General features: G+C 49.2%; 1 protein-coding gene across 1 annotated transcript in view; it reads left to right on the top strand.

Moving 5' to 3' along the window:
• The first annotated feature begins 1382 nt into the window (after positions 1–1382).
• The window catches only part of CBL (Cbl proto-oncogene), a 73606-nt gene continuing 56746 nt past the window's right edge, over positions 1383–18242 (top strand). The window contains exon 1 of the mRNA XM_049778003.1: positions 1383–1589. Coding sequence (XP_049633960.1) covers positions 1383–1589 — 207 coding nt within the window. The remainder of the gene's footprint in view (positions 1590–18242) is intronic.

Genomic DNA, 18242 nt, shown 5'->3' with positions numbered 1-18242 from the left:
TGTTCCTGCTGCTGGCGGTGAAATACGCCGAGCAGGAGGAATCTTAAGTACATATTCAATTCCCAGAAAAGGAACTAGTGTTTAGAAATGGGGGTGGATAAGTGAGGGGGGATTCCAGAAGATGAAAGGGCCTGAAAGGAGGGCTCAGGGTGCATCTTGTCTTGGGGAAGAAGAGAGGCTGTCAATTTGTCTATGTCAACACCCTGCAAAAATTCTGGTCTTGGCTTAACAAAGTCGTGAAAACCCCCAGAGGGTGGCGAAAATGACTTCCCTTTACTCAAAAACCATGTGAAAAAAGCTGAGTCCCTAAGTTCAACTTCCTCTGGTTTATTTTGGGGGTCACACCCGACAGCACTCAGGGGGGTTCCTCCTGGCTCTGTGCTCAGAATTTGCTCCTGACAGGTTTGGAGCAAGGACCAATATGGGATTGCCGGGATTCGAACCACCGACCTTCTTTTCTGCATGCAAGGCAAAAACCCATGCTACCACCATGCTATCTCTCTGGCCCTCAACTTCCTCTTTTGTCAAGAGTGGGGAAAGAGACTCAACGCTGACAGCGCTCAGAATTTGCTCCTGGCAGGCTTGGAGCAAGGCCCAATATGAGATTGCTGGGATTCGAACCACCGACCTTCTTTTCTGCATGCAAAGCACAAACCCTACCTCCATGCTATCTCTCTTGACCCTCAACTTTCTCTTACCAGGAGTGGGGAAAAGGGGGCCGGAGAGATAGCATATGGAAGTAGGGCATTTACCTTGCATGCAGAAGGACGGTGGTTTGAATCCCATATGGCTTCCCATAGGGTTCTCCTCCCTTGGGTCTGCCAGGAGCAATTTCTGAGCTTAGAGCCAGGAGTAACCCCTGAGCGCTGCTGGGTGTGACCCCAAAACGAAAAACCAAAACAAAAAATGGGGAAAGAGACTCTCGACGCTCCAGCTCCCTGCCCTAAATTAGGAAGCCCTCCTTCTACCAACATCCGCCATACCTGAGCAACAGACAGACACCTAGGCCTAGTAGTACCAAGAGTGCCAGTAACCTTTTGCCCACAAGCAACATGGCCGCCTCCGCTTCGGGCCTCGTTAGCGCGCAGACTCCGCGTGCGCACTTCCGCTCTCGCCCCTGCCTTCCTTCTTTCCTTCCTTTTCCTCGCGCGGCCGGTAGAGGGCGCGGGCGCAGAGGCGCCGGGCAGGGCAGGGCAGGGCGGGGCAGCTCGCCTCCGAGGCGGAAGTCGGGCGACTTCCGGGTGTGCGCGCGCACGCTCGCTCCTCCCGCTTTCCCCTCCCACTCGGGCGCGCGCTCGTCCCGTCTCCGGGAGCGCGCACTGGCTCCTGTCTCCCGGCCGGGGCGGCGGGGAGCGGCTCCGTCCCTGCGTCCCTCGTCGGCCATGGCGGGCAACGTGAAGAAGAGCTCGGGGTCGGGCGGCGGCGGCGCGGGCGGGTCGGGCGGGGCGGGGGGCGCGGCGGGCGGGCTGATCGGGCTGATGAAGGACGCCTTCCAGCCGCACCACCACCACCAGCACCACCTGGGCCCGCACCCGCCCGGCGCCGTGGACAAGAAGACGGTGGAGAAGTGCTGGAAGCTCATGGACAAGGTGCGGGCCGGGCCGGGCCGGGCCGGGTGGGCGTGGGCGTGGGCCGCGCTGGGCTCGGGCGGCGCCGGGGAAGGGCCTCGGGGAGCAGGGGAGGGGGCAGGAGGGAGAGACGAAGGGGTCCAAGGGGAGGAGGTGGGAAGGGGGAGGGGGAGAAGAGGGGAGCAGGGCTGAGGAGAGGGGAGGGGGAGTGAGGGAGGGGCGGGGGGAGGAGAGAGGAAGGAAGGGGTGAGGAGAGGGGAGGGGCCAGGAGGGAGGGAAGGGGTATGAGGGGAGGGGCAGAGGAAGGGAGCAGGGGGGAGGAGAGGGGATGGAGGGAGGGGGAGGAGAGGGGAAGGGGAAGGGTCGGGAGGGAGGGGGTAGTAGGGAAGGGAGCAGGGGAGGAGAGGTGGGAGTGAGGGAATGAGGGAGGGGCAGGGGGGAGGTGAGGGGAGAGAGGGGGACAAAAAGGAGGGAGGGGGAGGGTGGGGAGGAGGGGGCGGGCAGGAAGGGGAAGGAGCAGGGGGGGTAGGGGGTAGTAGGGGAGAGGGAGAGAAAGGGAGCAGGGGGAGGAGAGAGGATGGACGGAGTGAGGGAGGGGCAAGGGTGAGGAGAGGGGAAGGGGAAGGGTTGGGAGAGAGGGGGTAGTAGGGAAGGGAGCAGGGGGAGGAGAGGTGGGAGTGAGGGAATGAGGGAGGGGCAGGGGAAGAGAGGGGAAGGGGGAGGGAGGGGGTAGTAGGGAAGGGAGCAGGGGGAGGAGAGGTGGGAGTGGGGTAGTAGGGGAGAGGGAGAGAAAGGGAGCAGGGGGAGGAGAGGGGATGGACGGAGTGAGGGAGGGGCAAGGGTGAGGAAAGGGGAAGGGTTGGGAGAGAGGGGGTAGTAGGGAAGGGAGCAGGGGGAGGAGAGGTGGGAGTGAGGGAATGAGGGAGGGGCAGGGGGGAGGATAAGGGAGAGGGAGGGGGGACGAAGGGGAGGGATGGGGAGGAGGGGGCAGGAAGGGGAAGGGGGTAGTAGGGGAGAGGGAGAGAAAGGGAGCAGGGGGAGGAGAGGGAAGAGGGAGGGGAGGGGCAGGGGGAGGGAGGCCTGGTCTAGGTGCAGGGGTGGGGGGCTGAGTTTGCTGGGCCTTGGGTGGAAGAGGCGAAAGGCTGAGGCGGAAGTGGCACCCACTGGGCCGCCTCCTGGGGATGTGGGTCAGGCCTGGGGGGATTGGATGTGGGGTAGGGAGGCCCCCCAGGCTCCAGGAGGGCTGTACTTGTATTGGGGTGGGGTGTCAGGGCTGAGCCTCGCGAGGGCCATCCAGGGGCGCCCACCCCGACCATTCCACAGGCACAATATGCTTTGCATGCACTCTTGAGAGCTTTTTGGAAATGATTATTATTTACTATTAATAGCTTTATTTAAGCAGCATGATTACCAACATGTCTGTAGTTGGATTTCAGTGATTAAAAAGTACACTCCCCTTCACCAGTGCAACATTCCCACCACCAATGCCCCCCTCTACCCCCACCCCTATTATTATTTCTTTTTTCTTTCCCCTTGAGAGATGGAGCTGTACTCAGAAAGAAGAAATGGGGTGCTTTAAATGGCCCCCCTCCCCCAGCAGGAACTTCCCTCCACCAGCCAGTGCTCAACTCTTTTTCTTTTCTTTTTCCTTCTTCTTTTCCTTCCAAAACAGTAGATGGGACCCTTGGTCAATGGCCAGATAGGCACTGATTAAACCACACATGCCACTGCTTCGAACCCTTATCTTCGGAAAGATGGCTTGACGGTGCCTGCCAGGCACCAGATAGATGCCCACTTCTTCCAGAACTTCCTCCCTCCCTTCCTCTTTAGCCTGGTTCCACTTCTTCCCCCCCCCCCCCTTCGTCCTGCTCTGCAAACCTGCCCCCCTCTCCCCCTCTCCCTCCCCAATGAACAGGGATCAGCCTGCTTCTGTGATAACCATCTTTCTTATAAAAGCCATTTGGGCCACTTTTCAGTTGTTGGCATTTGGGAAGATTTTCCTTCCTTTCTCTTGTAATGTCCAGGCGGTGAACTAGACTAGTTATTCACTCTGGGTTGCTTAGATGTGTTTCAGTGCCCTGTGCTGTTTCAGAGAATGTAATACAATGTTGTCTTAAATTTTTTCACACCCCCAATGAATAAAAGAAAATTCATAATGAGGATGAAGAATGATTCGAAAGAGGCTGGAGAGATAGTATAGATGGAGGATAGGGTGCTTATCCCAAACCCCATCTCTCCCAAAAAATTCAGAGAATCAAATAATTTCTTGCGAAGGCATGTTGTAAATGACTGGGGTTATTTCCTGCAGAGTGAAATTGGTTTCTTTGCTTCCTCTTTGGCCTAGGTTCCTCTTCTTTAAAGATTTTCATGGACTGTTTTGTACCAGAACCTCGAAGCGCTGGAGTGTTAGTACAGAGGCAGGGTGCTTGCCTTGCACTAGGTTGACTCAGGTGTGATCCCTGAATACCATAAAGTCCCCAGAGCACACCAGCTGTAACTCTTGAACGCAGATCCAAGAGTAACCCCTGAACATTACTCGGTGTGGGGGCCCTACCCCCCAAAATAAACCACTCTGCACTGGGCAAATATTAGTTTGCTAGAGAACTGTTTAGGAAGTCTCATGTGTGAAATGTGACCTTGTGTCCTTCCTGAAGGGGTCAGAGCCCCCACCCATTTTAAGACACATTTTTTTCTTTTTCTTTTTTTGGCCACATCCGGCTATGCTCAGTGGTTACTCCTGGCACTGTACTGAGGAATTACTTAACAGCGATGCCCTGGGACCCTAGCCCAGCCCTAGGATTACCAGCTAGCTATCCTGTCCCTCTGGCCCAAAACTTTCCTCATGCTAATTGTTGATATTGTTATATATTTTTTTGTTTGTTTTTGGGTCACACCTGGCGGTGCTCAGGGGTTATTCCTGGCTGTCTGCTCAGAAATAGCTCCTGGCAGGCACAGGGGACCGTATGGGACACCAGGCTTCGAACCAACCACCTTTGGTCCTGGATCGGCTGCTTGCAAGGCAAACGCCGTTGTGCTATCTCTCTGGGCCCCATTGTTGGTATTGTATTTAATGATACAGATAGACATGCATTTGTATGATATTGGTATTATAGTGGTATTTTTCTTGTTAGAAACTGATGATACCAGGCTGGAGAGAGTACAGCGGTAGGGCATTTGACATGTGCACAGCCGATGGATCTAGGACAGACGGTGGTTAAAATCCCGGCATCCCATATGGTCCCCGTGCCTGCCTGCCAGGAGCGATTTCTGAGTGTAGAACCAGGAGTAGCCCCTGAGCACTACCAGGTGTGACACAAAAAACAAACAAACAAAAAAACTGATGATACCATCAAGCAGTCTTCAGGACTTACTCCTGGTCATGCACCTTGTGAGTTGCCTGGAATTGGACCTCTCAGCTCAGCAGTGTGCTAGGCAAGTGCCCTTCCCAGCTGTACTATCTCTTCAGCCTCGGCCACTCAAGAGTGAGAAACTAACTTAGGCACGTGAAGAAACTATTTTTTTTCTCAATGCCAGGAATCAAGATTGCCCCTGGGCCTCAGACACCCAAGGCAAGTGCTCTACTACTGGGCTACTCTTTGGCAGAAGGAAACTTGAAATGATGTGAAATTTTTATTATAATTGGAAGTTTCTGGGTATACATTTTTAGTATTTACAGCAAATGACTAAAAAGCTTTGAAAATTTGATTAGGTTAGCGATTTCATGACTTTTTTTTTTTTTTTTTTTTTTTTTGTATTTTTTGGACTACAAAAAATAGAAACTGGGCCCGGAGAGATAGCACAGCGGTGTTTGCCTTGCAAGCAGCCGATCCAGGACTCAAGGTGGTTGGTTCGAATCCCGGTGTCCCATAGGGTCCCCTGTGCCTGCCAAGAGCTATTTTTTTTTTTTTTTTTTTTTTTGGTTTTTGGGCCACACCCGTTTGACGCTCAGGGGTTACTCCTGGCTATGTGCTCAGAAATCGCTCCTGGTTTGAGGGACCATTTGGGGCGCTGGGGGATCGAGCCACCGTCTATCCTGGGTCAGCTGCATGCAAGGCAAATGTTATCACTCTGGCCCCTCTATCTGTTTTTTGTTTTTGGGTCGCCACACTTGGCAGAGTTCAGGGGTTACTTTTCGGGGTGTGTGTGTGTGTGTGTGATTTTGAGCCATACCCTGTGATGCTCAGAGGTTACTCCTGGCTATGCGCTCAGAAATTGCTCCTGGCTTGGGGATCAAGCCACGGTCTGTCCTAGGCTAGCATGTGTAAGGCAAACGCCCTACTGCTTGCGCCACCACCTCTACCCTTTGGGTTACTCTTGATGATACTTAGGGGACCATACAGGATACTCGAGATAGAACCTGGGTTTGCAGTATGCAAAACAAATGTCCTCCTCATTGTACTGTCTCTCCAGCTTCAGTCTGTCACTTTACTATTTCCCTGACCCAGCTACTTTATCTCTTTAGAGTACTCTTCACCTGCTAACCGGTTTCTGTCCTGCATTCTGGCCAGAGACCAAGATGCTAGAAATAGTGTTACTACTGTTTTTTTCTTTTTGGCTACACCTGGCAGTGCTAAGAGGTTACTTCTGGCTCTGTGTGCAGGGCTCAGGGATCACTACTGGCCGCTTAGGGGACCATATATATGGAGGCCTGGGATCGAACCAAGGCTGATTTCATGCAAGGCAAGCATTCTACCTGCTGCTCTAACTCCAGACATACTGGCTTACCACCTCTACAGCTGCAGGCTGGTCCTTGACTGATGGTTGAAGACCATTGCTTTAAAGTATGTGTATTTTGATTTCTCATCTTTTGAGAAAAATAAGAGTCGAATGTTTTTCAGGTTTTTTTTTTTTTTTTTTGGGGGGGGGTCACACCTGGTGGCACTCGGGCTTACTCCTGAGTTCTGCGCTGAGAAATTGCTCCTGGCAGGCTCAGGGGACCAAATGGGATGCCGGGAATCGAACCACCGTCTGTCCTGGGTTGGCCACATATAAGGCAAACATCCTACTGCTGTGCTATATCTCTTGCCCCTGCTTTTCAGGTTTTTATAGTTTTCAATGAAGTACTGTAGGTGGCTAACTTTCCTAATTCAGTAAGGAGAGGGTGTTTTACTTTTGTGTTGATTCGCTTGTCTTAGGAGATGATGTACTTCCTCCCTTCCTCTTTCCCTTCCCTTTCTCCCTCTTCCTCTTTCCTGTTGCTTCTTTTTCCTCCCTCTTCTTTTTATTCTCTCCCTCTCCCCTCTCTCTCCCCTTTCCCCTCACTCCCCTCCCCACCCATCTCCTCACCTCCCTCCCTTCCTCCCTTCCTTCCTTCTGTCCTCACACTCAGCTGTGCTCAAGGATCACTCTGGGTAGGGCTCAGGACCAAATATAGGATGCTAGGGATTGAACCTTGGTTGGCCATGTTCAAAGCAGGTACCCTACCCCTGCACTCTATCTGTGGCCCAGAATATGATTTTCATTACTCTTTATGCTTGTATCATATGCTATCAGGCAGAAATGAAAATGACTTTTTCTGATGTATTAGTCTGATTGTTTTAAATTGTTTTCTACATTTTAAAAATACGTAATGTTGGACCCGGAGAGATAGCACAACGGTGTTTGCCTTGCAAGCAGCCAATCCAGGACCAAAGGTGGTTGGTTCGAATCCCGGTGTCCCATATGGTCCCCCGTGCCTGCCAGGAGCTATTTCTGAGCAGACAGCCAGGAGTAACCCCTGAGCAACACCAGGTGTGTCCCAAAAACCAAAAAAAAAAAAAAAAGACAAAACAATGGGCCCGGAGAGATAGCACAGCGGCATTTGCCTTGCAAGCAGCCAATGCAGGACCAAAGGTGGTTGGTTCGAATCCCGGTGTCCCATATGGTCCCCCGTGCCTGCCAGGAGCTATTTCTGAGCAGACAGCCAGGAGTAACCCCTGAGCACCACTGGGTGTGGCCCAAAAACAAACAAAAAAAAAACAAAAAAACAAAAAATGTTTATTTTTTGGGGGGCCACACCCATTTGATGATCAGGGGTTACTCCTGGCTAAGAGTTCAGAAATTGCCCCTGGCTTGGGAGGACCATATGGGATGCCTGGGGATCGAATCCTCGGTCCTTCCTTGGCTAGCACTTGCAAGGCAGACACCTTACCTCTAGCACCACCTCTCTCTTTGTTGGTTGGTTTAGACCACACCCAACTGTGCTCACAAGGCTTTCTCCTGGCTCTTCACTCAAGGAGCTCTCCTGAAGGTGCTTGTGGGATCATATGGGATAAAACCTGGGTAAGCTGTGCTTGCAAGGCTAGAGTCTTATCACTTGTCGTGTCTCTCCAGCCCCTAACTGCATCTTCTTTTGTTCTTGAGTTTGGTCCAAGCTTGGTGTTGGTGCTCAGGGCTTATTCCTGGCTCTGCACAGAGGGATCTGTCCATATAAGATGCTGGGGATTGAACCTAAGTCAACTGCAAGGCAAGCGCAGACTGTACTGTTTCTGTACTATCACTTCTCTTACTCTTGATATTTTGAGCAGAGTTGTCACTATTTTTCACTTTATTATTGAAAATCTTATTTTCTTTTTTTTTTTTGGTTTTTGGGCCACACCCGGTAACGCTCAGGGGTTACTCCTGGCTATGTGCTCAGAAGTTGCTCCTGGCTTGGGGGACCATATGGGACACCGGGGGATCGAACCGAGGTCCGTCCAAGGCTAGCGCAGGCAAGGCAGGCACCTTACCTTTAGCGCCACCACCCGGCCGAAAATCTTATTTTCAATATAATAATGAATAATATAATGAAAATGAATTACAATTTGTTGTTAGGTTTTTGGATCACAGTCTGGTTATTAGGGGTTACTCCTGGTTCTGCCTTCATGAATTACTCCTGGCAGTGCTCAGGGCACTGTATGGGATGCCTGGTTCAAACCTAGGTTGGTTGGCCACATGTAAGGATACTGATTTACCTGCTGTGTTCTCTCTCCCTGGCCTCAATATTTCTGACCTTTTGAGCCATATCTGTTGGAACATAGGGATCATGCCTGGCTCTGTGCTCAAGGCTCCACCTCGATTATCCTCAGGGGAATATGTGGCACCGAGGATTGATCCTGGGTTCACCTCATGTAAAGCACCCCGTGCCTACTGGCTCTCTCCTTGCCTATTGATTGGTTTGCTTTAACACTGGCTTTAACATTGTTCTTCACCAGTATTGGTTTGAAAATGAAGAGGTTGGCAGAAGTCATGGGCTTGAGCCAACTGATGGGCCCAATTTACCAATCCATTGTGGAATTTTTGTTTGTTTTTGGGCCACACCCATTGATGCTCAGGGGTTACTCCTGGCTATGCGCTTAAAAATCACTCCTGGCTTTGGGGGACCATATGGGACGCAGGGGATCAAACCAAGGTCCGTCCTGTATCTGCCATGTGCAAGGCGAATGAATGCCCTACTGCTGTGCTATCGCTGGACCCTCCATTGTGGAATTTGAACTCATTGTTGGAAAAACACGCACTGAATGTTTTGTCATTAAACACATGGCATGCTGAACTTGTGTGTGTGTGTGTGTGTGTGTGTTTTGGTTTTTGGGCCACACCCAGTGACACTTGGGTTACTCCTGGCTATTTGCTCAGAAATTGCTCCTGGCTTGGGGGACCATGTGGGATGCTGGGGATCAGCTGTGTGCAAAGCAACACCCTACTGCTGCACTATCGCTCTAGCCCCCAAATGTCAAAATTTCATCTACTAGTCTATTAGGATGCAGGCGGGGGAGAGGACTATGTAGTTCTAGGGACAGAATCTTATACCTGAGTAGGGTGTGAAATTCTGTTATTAAGTATGACTATAGAGTGAGGAGAAATTCTTAGTCTTAGCTATTTATTTTTTTGTTTTGTTTTGGGTTACACCCGGCAGCACTCGGGTCACTCCTGGCTCTACGCTCAGAAATTGCCCCTGGCAGGCACAGGGGACCATATGGGATTCTGGGATTCGAACCACCATCCTTCTGCATGAAAGGCAAACGCCTTACCTCCATGCTATCTCTTCGGCCCCGTTAGCTATTTTTTTAAAAACTTTATTGATTGATTGATTGTTTTTTGTTTATTGTTGTTTTTTTGTTTTGTTTTTGGGTCACACCTTGTGGCACTCGGGTTCCTCCTGGCTCTGCGCTCAGAAATCGCCCCTGGCAGGCTCGGGGGACCATATAGGATGCTGGAATCAAATCGGCTCCCTTCTGGGACAGCTGCATGCAAGGCAAACACCCTACTGCTATGCTGTGTCTCCTGCTCCAGTCTTAGCTAGTAAATGTTAAAAAGTAAACATCTTGGGCCGGGCGGTGGCGCTAAAGGTAAGGTGCCTGCCTTGCCTGCGCTGGCCTTGGACGGACCGCGGTTCCATCCCCCGGTGTCCCATATGGTCCCCCAAGCCAGGAGCAACTTCTGAGCACATAGCCAGGAGTAACCCCTGAGCGTCACCGGGTGTGGCCCAAGATGTTTACTTTTTTTTTTTTTTTTTTTTTTTTTTTTGGTTTTTTGGGCCACACCCGGTGACGCTCAGGGGTTACTCCTGGCTATGCGCTCAGAAGTTGCTCCTGGCTTGGGGGACCATATGGGACGCCGGGGGATGGAACCGCGGTCCGTCCAAGGCCAGCGCAGGCAAGGCAGGCACCTTACCTCTTGCGCCACCGCCCGGCCCAAAAAGTAAACATCTTTGTCTTAGGTCAATACATCTGTCCTTGGCGATGCTGTTTGTCGTATACCTTCACGAGCCACTACTATTCCCCAGTAGCCAGCCATTCCTCTGAAGCGGGAGTCATCTCAGTGTACAAGAAAACCACACCTTGTCTTGTGTGTTTTTGATTCACAAAATATGTTCCACCAAGAGTGCTAACACTGCTGCTGTTCAGAGGTGGGAAGAATCAGGATCCTACCCACCAACTGAAGCACCAATGGATGGAATCCCTCAAAGCTATTGACCCAGGTTTGATCTCTGCATCCCATATGGTCCCTGAGCTTGCTAGGAGTAACTCCCGAGGGCCACCAGATGTGGCCCTAAAACAAAAAACAAATCAAAACCAAAAAAATAACCTGCACAAAAGGTTTGGAATGAGAAACATTATTAAAAGGGGGAAGCGGGAGGGCCCGGAGAGATAGCACAGCGGCATTTGCCTTGCAAGCAGCCGATGCAGGACCAAAGGTTGTTGGTTCGAATCCCGGTGTCCCATATGGTCCCCCGTGCCTGCCAGGAGCTATTTCTGAGCAGACAGCCAGGAGTCACCCCTGAGCACCGCCGGGTGTGGCCCAAAAACCAAAAACCAAAAAAAAAAAAAAAAAAAGTAGGGGGGAAGCGCCAGTTGTATGGTGGTGGATGAATAGGAACTAGACTCTTAGGCATACCATTTATCATAAAATCAAAATATAAAGCTGTACAGCTGGGAAAAAGACTTGGAAATAAGTGCCTTATGAGTAATGAAACAGATTTTGAAAGCTTTTACTAACACAAGCTAATACTTTAATTATTAATTAATAAAATTTTGCTGTACTCAGCCTTGCTCAGGGTTTATACCTGACTCCACTCAGGAATTATTTCTGGTGGTTTGGGGGACCATACGGGATGTCTGGGATTGATTCTGGTTTGGCTGTGGGCAAGGCAAGCACCCTACCTGCTGTGCTCTCTCTCTGGCCCCTGTACTTTTCTTTTTTGGTTTTTGGGCCACACCCGGCGGTGCTCAGGGGTTACTCCTGGCTGGCTGCTCAGAAATTGCTCCTGGCAGGCAGGGGGGACCATATGGGACACCAGGATTCCAACCAACCACCTTTGGTCCTGGATCGGCTGCTTGCAAGGCAAACGCCGCTGTGCTATCTCTCCGGGCCCTGGCCCCTGTACTTCTATTTTTATTTAAGGCCTCCCAAGTGGTGCTCAGGAGGTGTGGCTATCTCCTGGCACCCCTCAGCCAGCTGGGCCAGTGGTTCAGTGAGTGGATTTGAGGGTGTAGTGTTTTTATTTTATTTTTTGGGAGGGGGTCAGACCTGGCAGCGTTCAGGGGTTACTCCTGGCTCTATGCTTAGAAATCGCTCCTGGCAGGGTCAGGGGGACCATATGGGATGCCGGGATTCGAACCTCCGTCCTTCTGCATGTAAGCCTTACCTCTATGCTATCTCTGTGGCCCGGGAATTACTGTTTCTGTGAGAATCAGGAAAAACATAATCCCCAGGAGACAAGAAAGGGACTTGAGAATGGGAGAGACTTATTTAATTGAAGTGATTTATTTGTAATATCATTCATTTGTGGAATATAAGAAAAATCTACAAAGACAATAGTGAAGAAGGTCAGGAGGACCAGTGAGTTAGTGCAGTTAGTATAGAGAAGGGACCACTATGACAAGGAAAGTTGGAACTGATCACTCTGGGCAAAAATGGGGTGCTAAAAAGGGGTTAAAGTGATATGCATACTATATAAGCCTTCATTAATAGTAGTGTAAACTATTGTGGCCAAAATACCCCCCACAGGAATAAAAAGGAGATGGAGGGCGGGAGGGAAAGAGGAGGGGAGGAGAGAAAAGGGGGAAGGATGGGAAGGAAACTGGGGACATTGGTGGCGGGAACCATGTACTGGTACATTGTATGACTGAAGCTCAATCATGAAAAATAAAAAAAAATGAAATTATTTATTTGGGGTGGGGGCCTATACCCAGCTGCTCAAGGATCTACTCTGAGCCTCCTGCATGCAAAGCACATATTCAATAGACTGAACTATATCTCTTTCCCTTTGGCAAGAAACTTTAGGGGCCAACCCAGTGCAGGAGCTTAGGGACTGGAGAGGTGGCATGGAGCAGTAAGGTGTCTGCCTGGCTGGCGCTAGCCTAGGACGGACCACAGTTTGATTCCCCCAGCATCCCATATGGTCCCCCAAACCCGGAGTGATTTCTGAGCGCATAGCCAAGAGTAACCCCTGAGTGTCACCGGGTGTGGCCCAAAAAACAAAAACAAAACCCAATGCAGGAGTTTAATCTGCAGGGTGTTTTGGTTCTTCCCTTGCCATACTGCCTAGTACTGGGACTTGCACTTGGAACCTCAATTAGACCACTGAGCCCCTCTAGCCCTAGTCCACAGTTCATCTCATTTAGCATTGGACATCCCAAAGTGATCCTAAAACAGTTCATTGTGTGTGCTGGAATTGAACCTCGGTGAAGTCCATGTAAAGCCCCAGAGCTGTTGATGAGTTCTGGTTCCAACTCTGATGCTAAAACCATTTAATCTCAAGTGTGTGATAAACGTTCCTTTTGAAGTTGACATTAATAGTCTGGGTAGTTCTCCCCTTAAAATTAAATCCATGTATAAAAACGCATGCTTAAGCTGGTAAGCACGTGCTGGTTATTTAGTTTCATACGTTGTATTGGCTATATTTTGTGCAACTGATGTGATAAATGAAAGTAAAGAAATTAGTAATTGTAAGTGGCACGATGTCTGTAATAAGGACTATTGGGTAGTAGTTGAGAAGTGTTACACAGTAATTACAGTTGAAGTTCTTGAATGGAGTTTTGATAAATCAATACTAGAGCATTGTAATTAGAAGGAAAAGGCCTTTTCTCTGGGGCCATTATTTCGTGATGATATGTTTCTTTGCTTAAAAGTATAGGTTTCTGATTTCTCTTTGAAGAATAATTGGGTTTTAATTTCAGAGACTCACTACCTATTTACTATACTGATGAAACTGTTCAGACTTCAAGTTTTTGAGCGGATATTTCTAAAACTTGAATTTTTGAGTTTTTGAAATTAACTCATATTGTTTATGGAGCCAGAAATTGAGACTTGGAGCTGGAGTCATAGTTCATCAGGGAAGGCATCAGGGAAGGCCTTGCACTCAAAGAGGAGGAACTTAATCCCTGAGTATTGCCTCGAGGCATAGTTTGTTTTTTTTTTTTTGGGTCACACCTGGCAGCGCTCAGGGGTTACTCCTGACTCTATGCTCGCGCTCCTGGCAAGCTCAGGGGACCTTGGGACCATATGGAATGTTGGATTCGAGCCACCGTCCTTCTGCATGCAGGGCAAACACCTTACCTCCATGCTATCTCTCCAGCCCTGAATTGTTCTTATTTTAACCCGTGTTTCGACTTCAGAGTTCGAAATGAAAAGTGCTTCGTAGAATAAAGTTGGGGTCTACAGAGATTTCTGAGCACATAGCCAAGAGTAACCCCTATGTGTCACAAAAAGAAAAAAAAAAGATGAAATACTTATTCATCTTCTGTGCTGATAGTTTTTTTTTTTTTTGGTTTTTGGGCCACACCCGGTGCTCAGGGGTTACTCCTGGCTGTCTGCTCAGAAATAGCTCCTGGCAGGCACGGGGTACCATATGGGACACCGGGATTCGAACCAACCACCTTTGGTCCTGGATCGGCTGCTTGCAAGGCAAACGCCGCTGTTCTATCTCTCCGGGCCCCTGTGCTGATAGTTTTATGCCTGCTAGGAGCGACTTCTGAGCGCAGAGCCAGGAGTGACCCTTGAGTGCTGCCCAAAACCAAAAAAAATGTTACTTTTATTTTTATGTACTTTTGGGAGAGAAATCTTTTTATTCAAGGGGTAAAAGAGGAGAGAGAACCTAGAAAACAAGTAACTCCAAGTTAGTATGTAAGCAACTCCAGAGAAGAATGCCAATTTTTTGTTTGTTTTTGAGTCACACCCAGCAGCACTCAGGGTTTACTCCTAGCTCTACACTCAGAAATTGCTCCTGGCAGGCTCAGGGGACCATATGGGATGCTGGGATTCGAACCACTGTCCTTCTGCATGCAAGGCAAATGCCTTACCTCCATGCTATCTCTCTGGCCCCAGAATGCCAACATTTTTTTTGGGGGGGTAGGGGGGTCACACCCGGCAGTGTTCAGGAGTTATTCCTGGCTCTATGCTCAAAAATCTCCCCGGCAGGCACGGGAGACCATATGGGATGCCGGGATTTGAACTACCGTCCTTCTGCATGAAAAGCAAACGCCTTACCTCCATGCTATCTTGCCAGCCCCAGAATGCCAACATTTAACACTTTAAAATAATAATTTTCTTCCTCCTATATACTTGTAGCAGTTCAGTATTTTTTTTTTTCTGTTGACCATGTGTAAGGCAAACACTCCATCTGCTGAACTCTTGCTGGCAATGGGCTCCGTTTCTGGGAATCAACAAAGGGTGTGCATTTCTTGTCTTCAGATTTTCTGTCTGTCCCTGTTGTACAGAAATGGTCAAACTGGTCCTGACTGGCTCACTCGTACCACCCTTTATTGAAAACTGCAGACCTTTCATAAAACATTTTATTTTGAGATAGGTATTGCAGATTTTTGTGACTAACAGCAGAAGCTCAGAGATGAAGAAATTTACTGAAGAGGGGCCAGATTGATAGTACTGGGGTTAAGATGTTTGCCTTGCATGTCATGTGACTGATCCCAATTAGAATCCCCAGCACCAAGGATCACTCCTGAGCTCAGAGCCAGGAATACCCACTGAGTACTACTGATTGACCCCTCCAAAAAAATCAAAGAAATTCAGTGAGAGTAAATGACTAAACATTTTTATATAACTGATAAAGGTTTTTGCTTTTCAAAATATTACAGCATTTTGGGCCCGGAGAGATAGCACAGCGGCGTTTGCCTTGCAAGCAGCCGATCCAGGACCAAAGGTGGTTGGTTTGAATCCCGGTGTCCCATATGATCCCCCGTGCCTGCCAGGAGCTATTTCTGAGCAGACAGCCAGGAGTAACCCCTGAGCACCGCCGGGTGTGACCCCCCCCCAAAAAAAAAAACAAAAAACAAAAAAACAAAATATTACAGCATTTCATTCTTTTTACTTTAAAATGAAAACTTAAAAGCACATATTATTTAGGGGCCAGAGAGATAGCACAGCGATAGGGCATTTGCCTTGCAGTTGGCCAACCCAGGACTGATGGTGGTTTGATTCCCAGCATCCCTCCCATATAGTCCCCTGTGCGTGCCAGGGTGATTTCTGAGTGCCACCAGGTATGATCCAAAATAAAAAAAAAAAAAGCACATATATTAAACTTTCTCAGAATATCTCCTCATTAATTTCCACCTCTTCCACCTCTATTTTTCCATGTCTCTCATAACACTTGAGTCTTGATGAATTTTCTACTCCCCGAACAAATCCAAGCTTGTTCCTACTCTCGCGATTTTTTTTTTTTTTTGGGCCACACCCGGTAACGCTCAGGGGTTACTCCTGGCTATGCTCTCAGAAGTTGCTCCTGGCTTGGGGGACCATATGGGACACCGGGGGATCGAACCGCCGTCCGTCCAAGGCTAGCGCAGGCAAGGCAGGCGCACCTTACCTTTAGCGCCACCGCCCGGCCCCAAAACATAAGACAGCACCCATAGGCTTACCCGTATTATTATTATTCTTTTTTTTTTTTTTTTGCTTTGGTTTTTGGGCCACACCCGGCGGTGCTCAGGGCTTACTCCTGGCTGTCTGCTCAGAAATAGCTCCTGGCAGGCATGGGGGGACCATATGGGACACCGGGATTCGAACCAACCACCTTTGGTCCTGGATCGGCTGCTTGCAAGGCAAACGCCGCTGTGCTATCTCTCCGGGCCCTTAAAAAATAGCGTTAGTCAAATGTCTCTTTTTTTTTTTTTTGGGTCATGCCGGGCAGCACTCAGGGCTTACTCCTGGCTTCATGCTCAGAAATCGCTTCTGGCAGGCTTGGGGGACCATATGGACTCTCGCGATTTTTGATTAGTGATCCCTCTGGGCTACTCTTCTACTTGTTCTACAAGTTTCCTGGAGTTTTAACCCCTAACCATAATTCATCTCAGAATAGCTTTTCCTATTCCTTATTCTTCAAATATTCTAGCATTTTTTTCTTATCTTTTCTTTTCTTTTTTTTGGTTTTTGGTTTTTGGGTCACACCCGACAGTGCTCAGGGGTTACTCCTGGCTGTACTGCTCCCACTCCCTTTCTTTTCTTTTTAGAGGAAGTCTTCCTTCCTTCCTTCCTTCCTCCCTCCCTCCCTCCCTCCCTCACTCCCCTCCCTCCCTCCCTCCCTCCCTCCCTCCCTCCCTCCCTCCCCTCCCTCCCCTCCCTCCCTCCCTCCCTTCCTTCCTTCCTTCGTCACACCCAGCAGCACTTAGGGTTACTCCTGGCCCTACGCTCAGAAATCGCTCCTGACAGGCTCGAGGGACCATATGGGATGCTGGGATTCAAACTACTGACCTTCTGTATGCAAGACAAACACCTTACCTCCATGCTATCTCTCCGGCCCATAGTGTTCCTTCTTTCAAGAGTGTTTGGTGCTCTTAACAGTAGCTAGATTGCATCTACTCTTGTCTGGCTAGAAATTCTACGTTTCATTTACTTTTTTTTTTTTTTTTTTGGTTTTTTGGGCCACACCCGTTTTACGCTCAGGGGTTACTCCTGGCTATGTGCTCAGAAATCGCCCCTGGCTTGGGGGGACCATATGGGACGCCAGGGGATCGAACCGAGGTCCGTTCCTTGGCTAGCGCTTGTAAGGCAGACACCTTACCTCTAGCGCCACCTTCCCGGCCCCTCATTTACTTTTTTCTTTTGGTTTTTGGGTCACACCTGGCAGCGCTCAGGGGTTACTCCTGGCTCTACGCTCAGATATTGCTCCTGGCAGGCACAGGGGACCATATGGGATGCCGGGATTCGAACCACCGACCTTCTGAATGTAAGGCAAATGCCTACCTCCATGCTTCTCTCCAGCCCTGCGGGGTCCTAAAGCCCCCCGGAGGGGCCCGGCCAGCGGGGAAACGGCTGGGAGGCTCTTGGACGTCCACACCTTTATTTGGCTGGGTTAAAAGAACAACCACACCTGTAAAAAATCTGAGAGAGGTTAGTAAATGAAGACCTCAGGCGAAATATCCGATCAGAGGTAAAAATTTATTGGTCCAGCATCTCTTATATAGAGGAGGAGAAATGGGCAGGAAAAAAGACATGTCAATCATACTTTTTGGCGCGAAGGTTATAGAACAAAGGCAGTAAAATATTCAGAAGGGAGGGAGACCTTATGTCTCCAAAGTGGGATCTGCAGCCCGCTTATCTGGGCTAACATCAGTCTGTGAAGGGGCAGGTTTTTTGAAGCGTAGCTATTAACTCCGGAAAGAAGCTAAAGGGAGTGGTCTAGATCTGGAACTGGTATTGGGGTGTTTTACTTTTCTCTTTGGCTTCAAAGAAAAATCTCCTTCAGCTGTGAAATACCTTTCCTGTTAGCTCAAAAGCTTACAGCAAAGTCTGCAGGTAGGCAGCCTTAGGTAAAAGGCTGCATAAAAGACAGAAGACAGAAAAATTGATCCTCTGACAGGACACTGTCTCCAACACAGCCCCTCATTTACTTTTTCTTCTTCAGGATTCTATCTCCATATGAAACCTACTCAGCATTCTCTGACAGTAAACACCTTCGACCATTGGTTCTTGTATTCTTTGCTGATCGTGATCTTAGTCTCTCTCTATTTCTCTGTCTCTGTCTCTCTCTGTCTCTTAGTGCTGGGGATATACATGTGGGGAAAAAAAAAGGGAAAAAAAAAAGGATATACATGTGGGTACCATCTATCTGAGGTATGAGGTGTACCCCTTTGACCTCCTGACCTCACTGGCAATGTCTTTGAGCCATCCTTAGGGCTTAGATTATTTCTTAACTATCTTGCACTTAGAATATAGTATCTGTGGAAGTAGAAGCGTGCTTTCTTGGCTCTGTTCTTGTTTGGT

The sequence above is a fragment of the Suncus etruscus genome, chromosome 8 (assembly GCF_024139225.1).
Source record: "Suncus etruscus isolate mSunEtr1 chromosome 8, mSunEtr1.pri.cur, whole genome shotgun sequence".
In the NCBI taxonomy this organism is placed as follows: Eukaryota; Metazoa; Chordata; class Mammalia; order Eulipotyphla; family Soricidae; genus Suncus; species Suncus etruscus.
The sequence above is the reverse complement of the archived record's forward strand: the minus strand, read 5'-3'. Positions and strand labels throughout refer to the sequence as shown.